The 19,296-nt window shown below is 57.0% G+C and overlaps 2 protein-coding genes and 1 non-coding gene across 4 annotated transcripts; all 3 read right to left on the bottom strand.

Moving 5' to 3' along the window:
• Nucleotides 1-7: 7 nt before the first annotated feature.
• On the bottom strand, nt 8-2,988 carry Kcnk7 (potassium two pore domain channel subfamily K member 7). Its single transcript, XM_047516671.1, has 3 exons — nt 2,628-2,988; nt 740-1,138; nt 8-508 (listed from the first exon to the last, which is right to left on the bottom strand). The coding sequence occupies exons 1-3, from the start codon at nt 2,944-2,946 to the stop codon at nt 303-305; spliced, it is 924 nt and encodes a 307-aa protein (XP_047372627.1). The 5' UTR covers nt 2,947-2,988; the 3' UTR covers nt 8-302.
• A 1,221-nt stretch (nt 2,989-4,209) lies between these two features.
• Map3k11 (mitogen-activated protein kinase kinase kinase 11) lies at nt 4,210-18,876 on the bottom strand. 2 transcript variants are annotated; one of them, XM_047518752.1, is made up of 10 exons: nt 16,992-18,876; nt 12,571-12,751; nt 12,228-12,376; nt 11,946-12,121; nt 11,596-11,839; nt 10,961-11,074; nt 10,300-10,435; nt 10,116-10,207; nt 5,713-6,090; nt 4,210-5,044 (listed from the first exon to the last, which is right to left on the bottom strand). In XM_047518752.1, exons 1-10 carry the CDS (start codon nt 17,728-17,730, stop codon nt 4,731-4,733), a joined length of 2,523 nt encoding a protein of 840 aa, XP_047374708.1. In that variant the 5' UTR covers nt 17,731-18,876; the 3' UTR covers nt 4,210-4,730. The 2 variants fall into 2 exon arrangements, with proteins under 2 accessions (XP_047374708.1, XP_047374707.1); XM_047518751.1 differs by having other exon boundaries at nt 4,210-5,068; nt 16,992-18,872.
• On the bottom strand, nt 16,640-16,711 carry Trnaa-agc (transfer RNA alanine (anticodon AGC)). The gene has a single exon. It is a non-coding gene; the product is annotated as a tRNA-Ala (tRNA).
• Nucleotides 18,877-19,296: the final 420 nt, after the last annotated feature.

Here is a 19,296-nt window from a genome sequence, read left to right as displayed (position 1 = left end):
CATTTCTCTGAACATTTTGGGCTTTGACAAACAGAAAAGGGGTTCAGGGCGATAATGTTGGGAACTCCAACACAGCGAGGCATGACCTCGGTCGGCCTCTCAAGAATGATGGCTGCAGTGAAGTCCCATCTTGAAAGAAGGCCAAAAATGAAGGAGTTGTTGGCCATTTAATTTTTTAACACGTTTTTCCATGAAGTTCTTGCACTCACCCACCCCCATCTCCGGATTCTTCCCCAAGCACCCCTGGCATCTCCTCAGGATCTTCCACCTTGAAGGAGCTGAACTTGGTCACCTGACACCTGTCAGCAGGCTGGTGCCTGTCCTGCAGCTGGGGCATCTGGAGGCAGGGTGCTCAGAGACAGCTCATCCTGGCCCAGGATGCTGCCTTGGTCCTCAGGGGTCATAGAGCCACTGGACCCAAAGAACGTCACCATGGCCCGGACCTGTGGCAGCTCTGAGAAGGTCTCCACTGCCAGCAGCATGGCCAGGAGCCCGAAGAGCAAGTAACCTGGGGAGGAGAGGTTGCTAGGGCAGTTCTTGGGGTGCCCACAATGCTCCCCACCCACTTCCCAGTGTGATGACCTACTTTGGCACCTGGCACCTCTCTCAACAGTGCCACCAGGCTTCAACTATATCTCCCCAAAAATGCCCTAGGGTCGGGTCCCCCACCTGTGAGACTCAGGCCCCCAGTGGTTTATGGGAGTTGTAGTTCATACTCTTGTTCCCTCCACACACTCACCAAGAAGTGCAAGCTGGCCAAGGTGGTAAATCGCTGGATGCAGGCCACGGCCTTGGCTGGGCAGCAAGTCCCCCAGCCCGATGGTGCTGAGTGAGCCGAAGCAGAAGTAGATGGCCTCCAGTAGGCTGCAGTCACCCTGCAAACCCCACAGCACCAGTGCTGGCAGCAGCACAAAGATGCTGGCCACCAGCAGGCCCAGTCCTGCTGCCTGCAGCAGTGCAGCCTGTGCTGGTGCCAATTGCCAGCGGACTGCTACCCAGGTACCGGGGCAGCTGAGCACAGGCAGCAGGCGGTGGCGCAGGGTGGCCACAAGAACTAGGGAGGCTGGCAGCCCCAGGGATGCATAAGCCACACAGAAGGCCTTTCCACCTGCCGATAGTGGGGCCATGTGGCCATAACCTGGAGAAGACAGAGAGCAAGCAGTGAGCTCTTGAGTGGGAAGGCTGCTGGGGTCTCTTCTTTCTGTTGCCTCCCATAGAAAGTTGCCCTCTAGTGGCCGAAATTGCATGAGCTCCTCAGGTTCTGCAGCATTACTGGGTTTTGAGCCATGTTTTAATGGGAAAGGAAAGAATTAAAGAAGATAGTCCTAGCCAGGCAGGCATGGTGGCTCAAGCCTATACTTCTGGTACTCCGGAGACTGAAGGAGGATCGCAAGTTGAGGCCAGTCAGGGTAATTTAGCCTATCTCAAACAAAATTAAAGGTCCCTCAGGCCCTTTTTAGCTGGGACAACTCACAGAAATGCTGTCCTTCCCCTTTTTGCAGTGTTGGGAACGGAACCCAGGACTTCACACATGCTAGGCAAGCATTTTACCACTGAGATCCCCAACCTGACCCTGACTTCCTGAGCTCTGCCCTTAATCTGTACTTCCAATCCACAACCAGCAGAGTGTCACCCACTCTTTCGTTACCCAAAAGGGCATTATGTCCTTCTGTGTGCTGGGTCTGTGTGCTGGGTCTGGTGCTGGGCCCTCCCTTTTGGTTGGAAAGGTAGGCAGGAAAAGCAGTCACGAAGGTGGACACAAGCACTGCAATGAAGCAGCATGCACAAGAGTGGTCAACTGGGCCCAGGGAGGCACATGCAAGGCAGGGAGAGGCGGCAGAGTGGAGCATGATGGGAGGACAGGATCAGCTGTCAAGAGGTTGCAAACTCCAATGCCTGCAGAAGCCAACCGTGAGATGTGAGATAAGAGGGAGGGGTGACTGGTGGGAACTGGGATGGGTCAGAGGGCAGGTGCTCTGCCCAGAGGGGAGCCCTGGGCCAGTATGTCACCTTGTAGGGATTCAGATTCAGTATAAATTGATTTCTTGAGTTTCCAAAAGAAGGTGGGTGTGAGGCCCAGAGTTTGATCCCCAGCCACACACACACACACACACACACACACACACACACACACATAATGATAATAATTTAGACACTTTGCAGGACAAACAAAGCAAAAACCCAGGGCCATTACCTCATTTCTCTGGGCCTAAGTAGGTGCCACTCTCCTTAGCCAGGAATTCCTTCAGTCCTTCTATCTGTGCCCCCCAGCTGTGGCTACCAGCTCATCAGGGATTCCTCCACTACACCCCTCCTGAGCTGGTGATCCTGGCCCGTGTTTCCTCCCTCCATCCAAGAATCCATCCTTTGGTATTGTCTCAGCCCATGGGTCTGGGCACCTCTCCTGGGTTTCAAAGGGTGCCTGGGGAGGCCACACCCCTCCTGGCAGCTGAAGCAGAGGCACCAGTTGGGGTGTGTTGGTATGGGGAGCCCAGTTGTGATGTCAGGCCCGATAGGGCTGGGCTCTGTCTGAGGCTTTGGGGTTGGGGGAAGGGCCTCAGCCCCAGGGACCTCAGGGAGCCAGGGCCTCAGGAGCCTGTTCCTCCTGGGCTGCCTGGTGGCCTTACCCGTGGTGGTGAGGATGCTGGCAGTGAAGAGCAAGGCTGAGGGCAGATCCCAGTTGCTGGCCTCTGAGTTGTTGCCCAGACTGGAGACTCCATGGGCCTGTGCTCTCAGGGCCACGCCCAGCAGCTCCTCTAGTGCCCTGGGTGGCAGGCAGGCCCCATACTCTGCCTGGAAGGTAGCCAGCTCAGCCTTGAGCTGGGTCTGGAGCTGCAGTGCTGGGGGACCCTCCAAGGCCTGGAACACCACAGCCCCGAGCCCCAGGGCCAACAGGTGGGCCACAACTAGGAGCCCATACTGGGCCCAGGGCCTCAGACCCCCCATCGCGTGGCACTAGCCTGGTCACCTGGGACTGGCTGCTCCTCTACAGGCACCTGGGAGGGGCTGTGCAGGGCGGGGTTGGGAGGACGCTATGTGGGTGGCTGGGCAGAACCCGGGTGAGTGTGAACGGGAGGCTGGTGAGCCAGGCACTCCTCCCAGTTTCTGGGGGCAAGACTTGTTGCCTGATGCAGGCAGCTGGGGTGGGGGCGGGCGGAGGAAGGCGCTGTGGTGAGGGAGAGGGCAGGCGGAGGACCCTGAGGCCTAGAGAGAACCTTGGATTTACTCAAGTTCATGCTCACTGGTCACACATATCCCACCTCATTCAGAGAGTGGGGAAGAGGATGACACAGGTCCCTTTCCTCCTGGCGCTCACCCAGGAGACCTATGAGTCAAGACACTCTACATCTTCACATTGTCTTAAATCCTTGGAGTGAACGGCCAGGTCATGGGAGTGCTCTGGGGGAAGGACCATCTCCCTGGGAAAGCTCCTGTAAGAAGGCGACATTTCAGCTGGGGAATTAGAACAGGCCAGGGAATGACAGCCTGGGTGGGGAAGGAGCAGGGGGCTCACCATGGGGAGGCAGCAAGAATACAGAACTTTGGGGACAAATGTGGCCCAGAGACCTACAGGGGTGGGAGGAACCCTGGCTGTGGAGGGATGGTGGCCTGGGCAGAGGAGAGGTGGTGTTCAGGATGGGTGTGGGGGCAGGAGAGTCCCTGTACACTGCAGGCAGAGCCTGGCTGCCACGGCATGCTGGGGCAGGCTGGAGGCCACACTCCCACAAACTCTCATGGCCGCTTGCAAAGGCCAGGGTGGGTGGACCTACTCTGTGTGAGTCCAGACTGTGGATGAGACAAACACAGGGCAAACCCGGAGGCACTGCTTCCAGGGCTGTGGGCTCCTAAGTTCAGAGATCTGCCTGGGGACAGCACAGCCAGGGATGGTATCCTGGGCTGGTGACATCACAGCTGGCCCCAGAGGATAGGCAGGGACCACCCAGCAACAAGGAGGAGCAGGTGAATAGTCGCTTGAGTGGCGGATGACTGTACAAACGTGGGGTGAAGAAGTCTGGCAAGGGTGGGGAAAGGGTAGGCGAGGCCAGCATGTGTGGGTGTCAGGAGGGCTGGGGCAGGTCCCAGCACAGGGGCAGGGTGGAGGGCATCCTGGTCAAGGTCTAGGCCATCTGCCCACTGTGCTAGGGGCATGAGGACACTAGGGTCCCTGGATAGGTTGTCTCCAAGAAAGGTGACAGGCTGCATTGGGGGAGACAGCTTACAAGTTTATTTGGCTTCATTGGATCCCAAGACCAGGGCTCCAACCCTGGCTGGGGCAGCAGGAAGGCACCCAGAGAGCCCCAGCCCCAATGACCCCCAGGGCAGGGGGGGTCCAGGCACTAAGCCCTTGGGGCAGGGGCCACAGTAGCAGGACTTGGTCAAAAGTGCTGGTGACAGCTGAGGCTGGTCCCTCTCCCCTGCACCTCCCCTCCTCCCTACACCACCCCTGGGGGCAATTCCCTGAGACAGGCTCTGGTCCTCCCAACCAGCTGGGTACAGTGTCAGGCCCCAGTGGGGCAGGTAGGTCAAGAGGACCTACAGGTTGCAAGTTGTGGGGTGCAGGCCCCCCATCCAGTGTGACGGCTTCCTGTGCAGTGTAGTGTTCCTGACCCCCAACGGGGGGCAGAGTCCCTGGGGGAAACCAAGGCAGTTACATAAGCCTGCCTGGCTCCTGTTCCAGTGTATGCTGTGGCTCCTCTAAGGCAGGTGGAGCGGAAGAGCGGCCTGGCCCCTCAAGGCCCTGCCTCAGGTGCCCACGGGGCTTGGGCACCCATGTCTTTGGTCTGCGCCCTGCAGTCCTGGGGGCCTCCCCGGAAGGGGTTGGCAGGTGGGGAGTCCCAGAAAGGATCTGAATCTGGGAATAAGGTCCAGGGTGCCCGTCTGGGTGCAGGCTGTGGCGAGGGTAGGGGTGAAGGCCGTGGTCCAGCTGACACGAAGCTCCACGGGTCGATGCGGCTGCGAAGGGGTGAGGGCCGAGGTCGGCTGATGAGGCCCAGGGGTGGTGAGCGGGGGGTGCCCGGGGTGCCAGGAGCAGAGCGCGATATTCCTGGTGGAGGTGAGACAGTGCCTCCTATGAGGGTGCACGAAGGGCACAGGGTTAGGCAGCCGCCCCTCCTAGGTGACAACCAGCTCACTGTGCAGCTTGAGAAACTGAGGCCCAGAGGTGTCACCACTTTTCCCACGTGGCACAGTGAGCTATTTGCTTCATGACTTCCATGGCCCTGAATCCGCCAGGGGCACCTGTTTATTACCAAGCGGTTAAGAGGAAGGGGTCTGGAGCAGACAGGTCTTGCCTTAGATTCCCACCCTGTCACTTGCAAGTTGTGGGAGCCGAGTCCCTGAATCTCTGTGCCTTAAATTTGGATGATACCCTCTAAAAAATGGGCACCATAAAGGACTTATGACACTCTCTCTAAAGAGCCCATCTCTAAAGAGCCACCACGGACAGTACCTGGCACCATCAATCAACCTACAAGGAGTCAGTCACGTCACCACACCTCTGTTATTTCACAACCTGCTGGCCTAGCCCTCCTGCCCTGACCGCTGCAGCTGCACCAAGAACTCATTCTTTACATGCACCCCCAGTGCCCTGAGGGACCAGCTCGGGCTCCAGCAGACATCTGTGGTCCTGGCCTTGGCTCCCTGAAAAGTCCCCAAGCAGTTCCTCCCCTCTCGGGTGGCCGCCATCTCCGCATCTGCCCTAGGGCCACTCACCACGTGTCTCCTCCCGCCTGGCGCTCTTGGCTGACGGCTGGCCGGTGGGGACACCCAGGTCCAGCAGCAGGGGCGCAGGGGTGGGCAGGCCGTGGGGATCCTGCATCTTGGGAGAGAGGCAGATGATCGGGGAGGAGGGAGGCTCTGTGGGGCACGGCGAGGGCACGGGCGCAGGGGTCGCTGTTGGGGGTTCCCCGCGATCACGGCCCAAGCCCCCAGGCGGCTGCAGGTCTCGGCCAAGGCCCAGCGAGGCCAGCAAGGCGGTGCCGCGCAACAGAGCCCGCTGGATCAGCTTGGGCGTCCCGGAGCTGCTGCCGCGCTCTGCTGGCCCTGGCCTCCGTGGCTCCTCGGGCTCTGGGCTGGGTCGTGTGGGGTTACCTGCAAGCAAGGGTGGCACCGGTGAGGCCATGGCTAGCACGACATCCAGTGAGGACCCTGGAAGAAGGACTGAGTTCTGCTTCCCAGCATTTTCCTTGGTCAGCTCCTCCTTTCCCAGGGGTGCCTCCCCATCACATACCCTCCAGCCTTCCACCAGCTGGTGGAGCCTGGGACGGGCAGTGCAGGCGGAACCTGCAGCAGCAAAGCCAGGAGGCAGCCAGGCCCCTGGGAGAAGGATAGGAGTTCAAGAAGTAGCGGGCTGAGGCCAGTGACCAGTCAGGTGCAGGCCCAGGTGTAGAACTGGCCCCATTGCCTGGGACCAGTACTCTGCTCTGTGCCAACTCCCTTCCTGGCTGGGCAGCCCTGGCCCTTCTGCCCTCCCACTCTGACTCCAGGTAAATTCCAATGTACACAATAGTTCCTGGGGGCACACATCACTGTCGCTATTCCAGAAATGAGGAAACGGAAGCTCAAAGAGGTTAGTACCTTGCCTGAGGTCACAGCAGCTTACAGAGGATGTGTTTCTGCCAGGTCTGAGCTGGATGATTTAGAGATATTATGTTGTCTGATCCTTATGCCCCAGAGGTTGCAGGCCCAGAGGTGTTAAGGGCTTGCATAAGGCCAGTGAGGGACAGGGACAGAGCTAGCATAATTTGTGCAGGAGCAGCAGAGCCTTTGTGACCCACCACTTGCCTGCTAGACGCTACCCGAGATTTAAGAATGAGTGTACTGCCTTTGGACTAGGATTGCCCTGACTCCACTCCAGAACACCTGGGGGGTGCTGGTCAGTAAGGGGGACTTTTAGACAGCCTCCTAAAAGTCCTGGTTTGGTTAGACCCCTCCTTAGTTCTCCACTGCCATCAGAAGAAACTCCAGTCACCATAGCTGAGCTATCAAAGTCCTCTCTGGCCTTGTCCCTTTTGTCCTTTCCTTCCCCCTTGGGTCAGGGACAAATCAGGCCCCCTGGAGTGCTGCTCAGGTTGGGTGTTCGGAGGAAGAAATGCGAGGCTGGAAATGTCCTGCTGGAACAGGACTTGGGGTGGAGGTCCCACTGTCAGCCACAGCCCTTACCTAGTCTCTCTGCCTCCTCTCCCTCGCAGTCACCCTTGATCACTGCCACTCAAGGGCCCAGGGAGTCCCTTGAAAATGCAAACCTGTCAAACACAGGTTTCCTCCTAAAAACTCCTCATGGTTTCCAGGCCCTTCCTGAACAGGCTCCTGTTCCAGCTCCATTCCCTCCTCCCCTGGCTCACACCCTGTCGTCCACTGCCTCTGGCCTGAGACTCCTTAGCTCTCCACTCTTCCTGGGAAGGCCTTTCCTCCACACCTGTACCCTTGTTATTCCTTCTGGCTGGCCCATGTTTCCCACCCCAACAAAGACCTGGCTGAGATGTGGCTGCCTCTGTGAAGTCTTCCCAGAATCCCCCTGAACTGTGTAGCTATTGTTCATGGTATGCCTTCTAGAGCTCTATTCCCAAAACTTACTAATCCCTACAGTGCTTGTTTATGAGACTTCCTCCTCCACCAGACTAGAATGTCCCCAAGGTCATGGCAGTGTTGATCTCAGCATCTTGACCACTGGCTCATAATGCATCAATATGTAGTTGAGGGAAAAACCTGTGCTTATATGCCTAGCAACAACCGTAAGAGGTAGTCATTATTAGCCATATTTCACAGGTGAGAAGATTGGCCATCTGTAGTGAGCTTAAACAGAAGAGGGGAGAGACACATTTAAACAAGCACAAAGCCAGCTGCAGTGGTGTACGCTTGTAATCCCAGCTCCTCTGGGGGCTGAGGCAGGAGAATCTCAAGTTTAAGACCAGCCTGGGCAACTTAATGAGACTTGATCTCAAAATAAAATAAAAAGGGTTGGGAATGTAGCTCAGTGTTAGAATGTCCCTGGGTTCAATCCCAGTATCGGGAGCAGGGTGGGGAGAAACCCAGGGTCCAGAGGTAAGCAACTTGTGCCTGGTCATTCAGCTAGGATTTTAACTTGCCTCTAAACTTCCTAGCAGTCAGAGCTGGCAATGCTGCTGCACGGGAGAAGGCAGAATGACTACGCTTGCTTCTATGGGGCCTCATGGAGAGGACATGGCCATGTCGTGGTTAGTGGCTCCAGGGTACCTAGCTCCCCAAGGCAGTTTTCCTCTCAGTGTGGGCTGAATGTATTCTGCCAAAGTGCAACTCACTGCAACCGGGTCCCTAGGGATCAGGGACATCCAGCTGGAGACAGGGTAGGGAGGTTAGGGGATGAGGTCCCCCAATAGTGACTTATGCCTGGGACACTCTCACAGAATCTAGGACTTCTGTGAGTCCTCACTTTTTGATTCTCAGCCAGGTTTCTGACTCTGTGGGTAACTGAGAGGTCAAGGTCATGTACTCTTGTGGGCCCAGATGGAACCAAGTGCTCAGTTAGAGACTAGGCTGGGGCAGGTGTTGTGCTTTTAGGTAAAATGGCAAGCTTGAGGGGAGTGGGCTTCAGATCCTTGTTGTTCCTGTCCTTGGGAGCTCAAGGAGGACAAGGCAAGAAGGCTCTGGAGAACATGGTCAGGGGCCGCTTCAACCTACACACCTAGATTGACAAGACCTCAAGTTCTCCATTGCTCCAGCTTGGAGCAAGTCAGCTGCTGGAGCAAAAAATGGTGGATGGGGGCCCAGGGTCCTGCCCAGGGTCAGACAGACCTGGGTGCAAGCCTTTGCTCCGTTGGGTGCCCTAACAGCTTAATCCTTTTGTGCCTCAGTTTCCTCCTCTGTAAAATGGAACCAATAAATATTATCTGTTGTTATTACTATCAAATCAGGTAATGGTGGAGGTGATGGGCTGGGCGGGGTGGGTTAGGAGGGACGAATCTAAACTGTTTGCTCTATAGGGCTCTGGTCTGAGGGCCACTAAGCTAGGTGTGTATTCTGTCTGTAAGCCACAGGTGGAACTCGGGGTTCTGAAGATGATCCCTGGGTTGGTATGAGGACCCATAGGCAAGGCATGGCACACTTTCTAGCTCCTGCTAAACTCAGTGTTGAGCTGAGCCCTGCTCTTGCCAACCCTTTGGCTCCTAAGAAGTTCATGTGTAAAATGAGTCTTCAAGTGGAAGCTTCTGAGGAAGCTGGATGAGATGGGAGCCAAAGCTCTCTTGGTTCAGTTCTTCAGCTGGGGGTTCAGGTAGGTTATTTCCATTCCTTTTTTTCTCTTTTGGTACCAGGGATTGAATCCAGGGGTGCTAACCCCTGAGCCACATCCCCAGACCATTTTATGCTTTATTTAGAGACAGGGTCTTGCTAGGTTGCTTAGAGCCTTGCTAAATTGCTGAGGCTGGCTTTGAACTTGTGATCCTCCTGCCTCAGCCTCCTGAGATGCTGGGATTATAGGCGTGCGCCACAGCACCCAGCTTATTTCCCTTCTTGGAGCCTCAGTTTCCTTATCTCTAAAATATGGACAACACCGGCCCCTCACTCACAGGATTGAACAGAATGCCTGACATGCAGTGGATACTGTCGTCATGGTGGAGAACAGAAAAGCCCCAACTTCCCCAGATGCAGTGATAATGGGCCGTGGATCCCTGGCAATGCGTTTATTGTCTTCTTCACCCACCCGTTCCCTCGAGGGGATTCTGAGAAGCACACTGCAGGGGTCATTTGTTTGGCCCCACCCCCTATGGCAGTTTCCTTCCCTTCTCTGGCCCTTGCTTCCCTCATTGGCAAATGAGGGAGCGGGAGCCATTCCCTATGCCTTCCCTCCCGAGAGTCAGCTGAGGGTGCAGCACTGCCACAAGGCTAGGAAAGAGCCTCTGGCAGGCCAGGCTTGAGTAGGGGGGCTAGTCTTTTGGCCCGAGGCCTGGGCTGTATCCAGCGTGGCTGTGGGCCTATAGTCAGACCTAGGACTGCTCTGTGTCGTCTCAGACTCAATTTCCCAGTTGCTAGAATGCTACCTATCAGGGCAGAGTTCCTGCTGTCTGGTCACATCTCATGGCCTCCCCCATGCCACAGGAGCCCAGAAAAATCATGGCGGGGGAGAAAAGGCCACTCACCATTGAGTGTTGGGGGTGTGGAAGGAGATCCTAAGGGGGAAGAGTCATTTGAATCCAGGTACCACGTGGCTTCGTCCATGCGGGACCTTCTCCTGGTTGGGGAAAGGGAGGGGAGGGGTGTTCTGTGAGTCTCAGGACTGTGGGGAGGCAGACCATGCTGGGTAGGAGGCCCTCAGTCACTTACCTCCCATTCTGGGCCTCTCCAGGTTTGGGAGAACTGGGACCCCAGGCCCAGCAAGCTCGCCGCTCTCCATTGCTTGAGTCCTCCAGACGTCGGGGGGACTGGCGGCCCCATGCCTGGCCAGGTTCTGCAGGTTCCACTGTGGGGGAACCCGATGGAGTCTGAGCTGATCCTTGTCCTCCCCCATCATGAGGCAGGCTTCAGGGGCAACTCTAGAGGATGGGGAGCAGGCCAGGCCCCAGACCACTCCCAGGAAGGAGTCTTGTTGGGACGGGTGGGTCTGGGGCCGGCAGTGAGGTGGGGCATCTCATTAATCCCTCAGCTTACATTTGCTGCTCAGAAGTTAGTACTAACTGCCTTATTAGCTATGTGGTAAGTTACTTTTTTCGCATATGAAATTTAAGATAGTAATGATATTTATTTAAACAAACTTTTGTGAAGAATTAAAGTTAGTAAAGCATTTAAGACAGTGAATAGTATATAGTGTCATAAGATTATTGAACTAAGAAAATAAGTTTTTGGTGAACAAAGAAGCAACAGTCTAGATGGAGGGGGGAGGAACCCTGGAGCAGGAGGGTGAGGAGCAGAGAAGACTGACTCCAGGGATAAGGTGTGACAGAAGGATTAGGAGCTAGGAGAAGGTACAGGAGGCCAAGTTTCTTACACTGGATTGCTCGGAACCGGGGGAAGGTTGGTGAATCCCCAGTCCCAACCTCAAAGACGTTTTTTCTCCTGTCAAGGCCTGGTGAGGCCTGCACGGTGATGCGGTGCTTGAAATCTGGGGTTTGGGGGAGGAAAAAGTAGGAGCAGGTTTGTGGTGGAGAGCTAGGACTCCAAACCGCACATGACCTCCGTCTGCTCCCAGGCCACACAAGCAGTGGCACAGGGGCAGCCTCACCGCTTCTCTGAGTCCCAGACTTTGAATAAGGAAAGCAGGAGGGCAGGACTCCATGAGCCCGACAAGCCCCGCGCAGAGCAAGGTTCCCCAGGGCCGGCCCGCCACGCCCCCTGGTCTTCCCAGAATTGTCATGAGCTCCGCCCCTTCCCGGTCGCAGCCACTCCCAGGCCGAAATGCAAATATTCCCGCCAGAACCCGCCCACAGATACGAAACACTCAGGGTCCCACTCCTTCCAGCCTTCAGCTCAAGGGCCCACCCACCAACACCGTACACCAATCCCAGTGCGGCCAGGACGCAGGTCTGACCCCACCCCTCCACCCACGCAGCCAATGGGTTCCGCGGCCCTGCCCCCTGGTGCCTACAGCCAGTAGCTGGGCGGAGTCCTGAGGCCGCCGCTTACCCAGGGGCATGCTGATGCGCTCGCCGCCGTCACGCGCCCGGAGCTTGCTGCGCTTGAAGGTGCCGCGGCGACGGCGGACGTGCGGCCGTTCGCGGTCCACTTGCTGCAGCAGCAGCGTCAGCTCGCGCTCAAACACCTCTAGCTCCCACTGAGCCAATAGGTGCTCGCGTCGCCGCAGCTGTTCGGCTTGTGATCGCTGCTCGCGGGCCGCTCGTGTCAGCTCCTCCTCGCGGCTCAGTAGTTCCTGCGCCCAGGAGAGAAGGCTATGGGGTCATCCCGGCATTGACCCCCGACTCTGCCCCATGGAGATTCGGAACTTTCGGACTCTGCATACCCGCGACTCCTCTCACCTTTTCTTTGGCCCGCAGCTCATCGAAGAGGCCCTGAATCTCTCGTTTCCAGCCTTCTTGCATCGAATGGAAGGAGTCCCGCGGCATTTCCCGCAGGACCTGCGCCTCTAGCGCCTCCAACTGCTGCAGGATGGAGGCGAAGTCGGGCCTGCGGTGAGGGTCCTGTGCCCAGCAGTCTAGGGGCACGGCAGGGAGGGGGGACAGAATAAGAAGGGGGTCTGTGGGTGGATGTGTCCTGGGCCAGGGAGCTCTGCCCGCTATCTGCCTGCCCTGTCCTCTTACCGGCCATGAGCTGTGCAAAGGGTTCCGGGCAGGTGGATGGGATGGGCAGCGTGAGTTTGTTAACAGCCACACCATAGGCCACGGCAAGGCAGTCGATACCACGGTAAGGCACTTCCCCGGTCAGCAGTTCCCACAGCAGCACCCCAAAGCTGTGGACGAGACAGCTTTGTCTGCGTGCTCTCCTCTGCCCACTTATTACTACTTCACCCCAAAGCAATGAGGAATTAAATGGTCTGGGTCCCTTCCCCTGATCTCAGTTTGTCTGCCCACCCATAGGCTTAGGCAACCACTTCTGCCCTTTTGTAGCCCCATAGCAGACCCTGTCCAGTCCCCCAGGCCACACCTCCATACATCGCTGCCCTTAGAGAAGGTGGAGGCCTTGATAACCTCGGGAGCCATCCAGGCATAGGTGCCTGCAGCACTCATTTGCGTGGTTTTATGCCACTCTCGAGCCAGACCAAAGTCGGTGATCTTCAGGGTCTTGTGCTCCATGTCATCACCCTCAATGGGCTGCAGCAGCAGAACTGGGGAAAAAGTGGGGCAGGATTGTGGGTGTTCCAAGATCAGGTAGTGGGAACAGGGGAAAAGCTGGGAGCAACCTGTCATCTGACAGATGGCCTGGCCAGGTACTGGGTGCAGACATGCCCTGAGAGCTCACAGCTGTTGATGGGGTGGAATCAGTAAAAAATAAATTCTGGGACATATTTTTCCAAGGTCTACTGAAGCCATATATTTCACACCTAGCTCTAGCACTCCAAAAAAAAAAAAAAAAAAAAAAAATCACTGAGGTAGGTATTATTTCCATTTTACAGTTGATGAAACAGCAGGGAAATGACTTGGCCAAGGTCATACAGCAATAAAATAGAGATTCCACCCTGCTCTGTGTAGCTCAGCTCATGTTCTAAACTTCCCCTAATACTACATGAAATAAAACTCAGCAATGTTCTAAGCAGATTCTTAGCATTTGTGGCTTTGATTTCAAGAGAATCCATGACTGTCTTATCATTTTGCTGAGGCAGGAGTGTGAATCAGACACACTCCTGGGGGAGGAGGAGCAGGTGGGAAGCCCTTGGTGAGCAAGAAGCCCAGCAGTTACCACTGGCCCCCGGTGCCCACATCACCCTGTGGCTAATGCAGCCACTCCAGAAGATAACTACCAAGGCTGCAGGATGTGAGGAGAAAGGGAGGGGTGGTGATTCTTGGCCACAATGGAGGAGCTCGCGGCAAGTAGGAGTGGATGGTCAGACTTGGCAGGGGCGCCTGGCTTTGATTCAAATGGGGCCACCATACTTGGTACAGGAAGAAAAAGCAGCAACTTGCAGATCTCTTGCCAGGACAAAAGCAGCTCAAGTGAGAGCAGTTTTAGAGGAAGAGAAAAAGTCACAGGATCATCCAGTGTCTGAAAGGGACCGTCTACTTTTCTGGTTATAGCCAACTGCATGGTGGAGAAGTGACTTCGGTTTGTTGCACGTGTGTCAGGGCATACCCCTCAGCTCTCCTGCCCCGGTGTCAGTCAGCACTGTAATGCGGACGGCATGGGTACTGGGAGTGGGGCCAGGGGAAGGGCACCTACACGGCCAGGTGAGTCAGGGAGAACTTCTCAGCGAGGTGGCAGTCAAGGCATTCCATCTCTGAGGGCCTAAAGCCACAGCTCCAGATCCTGCTGCCGGCCAAGCCTGTGGACCTTGTTGGGGATCTGGCACTGCTGCCCGACCCTTCGCACATGCCTGTCTGCTTCGGTTCTGGTGTTCCTGAGCCCAGCCTCTCCTCAGCGTCTGTCACCCCCTAGGCTGTCTCAGCTTGCCCAGGTGCCAGTTCCCCCTCCCCACTAGCATCTTCCACACTTAGAACTCTAGGCCAGACAGGACTCAATTCAGTTGCCCATTAGCTGCTCCACCTGGCATTCATGCGCCCTCAGTAGCCTTTACTGTGCCCAGAAAACTTCTCTGCAATTTCTCCTGCTTAAGAGGACGGTCTCCAAATCCACCCATTCCTCTAAGCTGGACTGGGACTGAACCCTGCAGAGTTAGTGCAGCTGAAGATGACCCGCCTCAGAGGATCAGCATAGACGGAAACCAGTTCATGCTTTTTCAAGTCTCCACTTGGGGTCTAATATCTGGGAAAAGTGTTTTAAACGCCAGCTGCCCTACGCTTCTATCATGTCAAGTCCACTCACTCCACTGCACCCTTGATCACTTCTCACTTCCAGCTTCACAGCAGCTTCTGGTCTGGCCATGGAGGCTCAGCACTGCACCAGTTACTAGTCCTATGCAAGTTCATCCAAGGAACAACCGCAACAGGCAGGAGGGGCAGTAGGCACACACACCTCTTCTGGAGCACCAGGGTCTCAGACAGGGTGGCCAGTCCCTCACTTTTTTCTCCAGAGAAATCTGAGGCCTGGAGAAGAGCAGCAACCTCCCAAAGCCTCAAGACTTCTTTCTACTACCTCCCCACCCCCACCTCTGGCACCTGCTAAGCCTTAACCTCATCTTTGCCCCCCCTGCTTCTCCTCCAAGCAGTCTTGATGCCTGCCTGGGCCTTGAACTTGTCCCATCCTGTTGCTGTTGTGACCCTGGGCATGAGAGACGAGGGGGTACTCAGACGAGTCTAGAGAGCTCAAGGCTGGGACAAGCCTTGCACACCCCCTTAGGGCTCCCTAGCCTCTCAAAGGGACCTTACCACCAGCACCCCCACCAAGCTGGCCTCTGTGGGGCTTGGGAGTGGCCTGTGCAGCTCACACCTCTTCCGCTTCCCTCCCATGGTCCCTACTTCTCCTTTCTGGGAGGCCTGGGCAGGTCTACAACTGGGAGGGGGGTCCTTTGGGGAGAATTGGGGGAGGTCAGACTCAGGCCGGGCTGGCTGGTCAGTCCTGTGACTCGTGGGCCTGGAGAATTCCCCCTTCTCTCCCAGCCAGGCTTCCTCACAAGGCCCCCATTGTCCAGGAAAATCACGCCATTGTTTCCTGCCTGTGCCCCCCCCATCCCAGGGACTCCCCCCACCCCAATCCCGCAGACAGCAACTCGGGCCTAGGACTGGGGTCTGTGAGGTTGGATGCCAGGCTCAGAGGCTGAGGGTGCCTTGCTTGGCCTTCACCACTGCCACCCAGACTCTTAGAGGGAAGCAGGGGAACTGAGGGGGGCAGTTGGGGGAGCAATCCCTGGCTCCTTCCTCTCTGGCAACACCCCCACCCCCAGCTCTTTCCTCCCCTGCAGGCAGCTGGGCCAGGGAGGGAGCAGGGGCTGGAGCAGGGGCAGGAAGCCAGCCCAGGGGCAGCAGGAAACACAGGAAGCGGTGGGGAGGGTGGGGAGCAGGGGCCTAGGCTATTGTTCCATTTTTTTCTGGAAAGAAAACGGAGGAAAAACAGAAGACAGGAGCCCCCCACCTCCTGGGCCTTCGGGGAATCCCCTTCAGGCTAGAGCAGGGAGCGGGGGTCCCTAGACAGCTCCTGAGGCTGGGTGGGGCGGACTCTCCCTACTATGGATGAGTGTGTGGGGGTGGCAGGCCTCCTCTGGTCTCTCCAACCTTGGCAAGGATTTAGGTATCAGTGCGTCTTGGTGCTATCCCCGCCTTGCTCCCTGTCTGAGGAACAGAAGCTCAAAATATCTATGGCGATCTCCAAGAATCTCTGTGCTTCTCCAGGGAAGCCTCCGCCACACCCTCACCCCTGAATTTCCTACTGCTACAGCTCTTCAGCCTGTGCCCTGGTGTCCCCCCTGTGCTGTGTTCTGCCTCCTTGCCTCTGCTCTGGTCAGGCCCTGCCTGGACACCCAACCAAGTGCTCTGGCCTGGCATGAAGCTCACCTGTTTTGGGAAGCCCTCTGAACCTGCCACTCACTTGTCTTGGGCCCATGATGGGCAGTGTGCACAGGGCCTGAAGGGGCAGGAGAGGGAGCCTCCCTTAGCCAGGCACTCCAACCCCACATGCTGATTCCAGGATGGGTCTTCCTTGTGATTCTGCCTTCAAATGTCCACATTTGAGGACCCACTGCCTAACAGGCAGCAGGCAGCATGCACCGGCGCTTGCCCAGGCTATTAAGCCACTTCAGCCTCCTGATGACTCCCTTTTAAGAGAGGCTGAAATTGAGTCTCTGAGTTGAAATAACCAGCTAGAGGTCATGCAGTCAGGGAGGGGTGGGGCCAGGATTCCAGCCCTGGGCCCAGCCTTGACCTCCACAGGAGCTCTCCCCTCTGAGATCTCTGTCCTGGAGGAGCTGCCCACCACTAAGACGGGGAGGGGAAGGGAAAGGAAGGAAGAGGAGAGTAGAGCAGCAAAACCCTGAATGTGAACTTCAGGGGAGGAGATGAGGAGCATCTCCAGGGGACGTCCTTGAGATGGTGGCCACAGGTGGGATGCTGAAGGTCCACTTGAGAGATCTCAATGTCATTTTCTTTTCTTTCATTTTTTGGAGGGGTGATGATGCTGGGGATTGAACCCAGGGCCTCATGCACGCTAAGCAAGTGCCCTACCACTGGGCTACACTGCCAGCCCCAGAGAGAACTCAATTTTCTAACTTGCCCAAACTGTAGCTGCAGACTGGAGTCAAGGGCTCCTTCTGGGGATGAGGTAGGGGGACTCTGCTGGGTGTCTGGGATTCCTGCTGTGGGGCCAGGATGAGGCCATGGGTAACCTTGGTCAGCAAAGACTCCCCTAGGAGTCTGGCCTTCAGCAGATCCTTGGCTAGATTCAAGCTGAGGGGTGAGAGGAGGTGTGTGCTGGAGTCATGCCACCCCTCCCACCCCCTGTCCATGCCACTCAAAACTCACTGTTGTTGGACTTGAGGTCACGGTGGATGACAGGTACCAGGGCCTCACAGTGCAGGTAGTGCATCCCACGGGCAATCTGCACAGCCCAGTTGACCAGCACATGGGGTGGCACCCGCCGACCAGCCAGGGCACGGCTGAGGGGCCCGCCAGCTGCATACTCCATCACCAGGCATAGGTTTGGCTCCTCCAAGCACACAGCCTTGAGGGCAATGATGTTGGGATGCGCCAGCATGGCGAAAAGTCGGGCCTCCTGGCGAACGCTCTCAGCAGTCACACTGATGTCCTCATCGGGGTCTTGGCGAGCTGCCTTCACAGCCACCAGCTCCCCTCGCCAGCTGCCACGATAGACCTTGCCGAAGCCACCAATTCCAATCACCTCCTCCAGCCGCAGCTCCTGGAAGCTGGCCACCTCACAGGGGGGCGGGCCGCCACCCCGAGACACATAGTTGGATGGAAATATGCCCACCTGGCCACCCACCTGGCCCGCCCACCAGCCCTCATCTCCGGAGATGGCTGCATCCCGGGACAGCACTTCCACACGGTCGCCCTTCCGCAGGGCAAGCTCATCCTGCCCGTTGGGCTCGTAGTCAAACAGGGCTGTCCACACAGGGTTTGCATACGCTGCTGGCTTCGGGGACCCCTCTGGCCGGCCTCCGCCACCACCCCCGCTGCCCCCACTGCCACTGCCATTCCATGATCCCAGAGGGCTCTTGAGGAAGAGGTTCTTCAAGGGCTCCATGGCCAGGAGCTGGCACTGGAATGTGTGGGGGACCTCCCCGTGGTCCCCACCCCCGCTGACTGCCGAGGCCCTAGTGCCGGAACCTGGGCATCCGGGCCCTGGCCCTCAGCCCCAGACCCACGCCTCTCTGGGGAGCCAGGAGTGTTGTCTCCCGGCTCCCCGCATCTCGGGTTTCTGGAAGAGGGCACCCAGAGCAGTGTAGTCAGGCTGGAGGGGTGGGGCCCAGGGGCCTCCGTTGCCTCACCATGGCTGGCTTGGGGGGGCCCAAGAGTCCCTCGGTCCGGGAGTACTCCTGGGAGGTTGGCTCCAGCGCCCTCCAAGTGTAAGGTGGGGCCTGCCAGGGGTAGAGCCTGGACTTTGGCTGGGTCTTTAAACGTAGCGGTTGGAGGAAGAGTGAGTCCCCAGTTGAGCTGAAGCTGCCTCTTCCCAGCCTTGGTGGCTTTGGTCCCGTCGGCTCCGACCCCGTTCCCTTCTTCCTCCTCCCTTTGTACTTTGGCCCCGGGGGCGGGAGGCAGAGGTGGAGGGTGGAGTTTCACTTTTTTCCGCTCTTCTCCCTCCTGCAGGAAACAGCATCAGATGACGCGGGCGGGTTGCACCGCTCCCCTCCCGGAGGCTCCGGGTGGCTGGGCTGGGGAGTTCCTGGGGAGGCGGGCCAGGAGAGGCAAAAGGGCAAGGGTAGCCCCAGCACCCCATTACGCCAGACTTCAGGATCTAGGAAGAAAAGTTCCAGACTGGGTGCTCCTTTGCCCAGGATCGAAGATCTTGTTAGAGACAGGCCATCCCTGTCCTCTGCATCGGAATCCACATCAGCAAAATGGGTTATAGAACCGCGCTTGGCAGTGCAGCAAACCAAGTATGGTTTGGGCTACAAAGTCGCGGGACTGTGTGATTCATTCTCTCTGAGCTTCGTTCTTTTCATATAAGAAATAGGAACAACAACAACAAAAAGAAATAGGAACAAGAAGCTCTGCTCTGCAGGGCTAGTGGGATGGGGGTGGGGAAGATTGGAGGACAGACGGAACTGGCAGCACCTCAAGCTCTTTCAACAGGATAAGACTACCCCTCACCTAGGAAATAATCCGCTTCTTCGTGTCCCTTTCCAAGTGGACGAAAACCTGAGGCTGCTGTTCATAAATTTGCCTAGGACTGGATCCAGAATAGCTGAGTCGCCCTCACAACCGGTGGGTAGGGTTGACCCCAATTGTGTCGAAAGTGTCTCTTTAAGAAAGACGAAGCTATCCTTTTCGACTACTCCTGTCTGTTCCAGAGGATCGCCTCTCTACACACCAGGCCTGAGCTCTGACCCGGAAGTAGAGGCGCTCTGGGAGAGCGACGCTCGTGACGTTGGAGGCTTAGCAGTAAAAGAGGCAGGCGCAAGAAGGGCGTGATCTCAGCAGTAGTCCTCTGGAGACCACGCCTCCATCTTTTCCCCGCCTCCTGTAATTCACTGGAAGAGCTTTGCGCCAATTACTCCACCGTCACCTATTGGCTACTCATACTATCCCTTCGGTTCCGCCTAATAGTCCCCTCCAGGTTTCCCCTTCCGAGCGTGCGCATGCGCTCACT

The sequence above is a fragment of the Sciurus carolinensis genome, chromosome 11, assembly GCF_902686445.1.
Source record: "Sciurus carolinensis chromosome 11, mSciCar1.2, whole genome shotgun sequence".
NCBI classification, from domain to species: Eukaryota; Metazoa; Chordata; class Mammalia; order Rodentia; family Sciuridae; genus Sciurus; species Sciurus carolinensis.
This window is presented reverse-complemented; position numbering and strand designations above follow the sequence as displayed.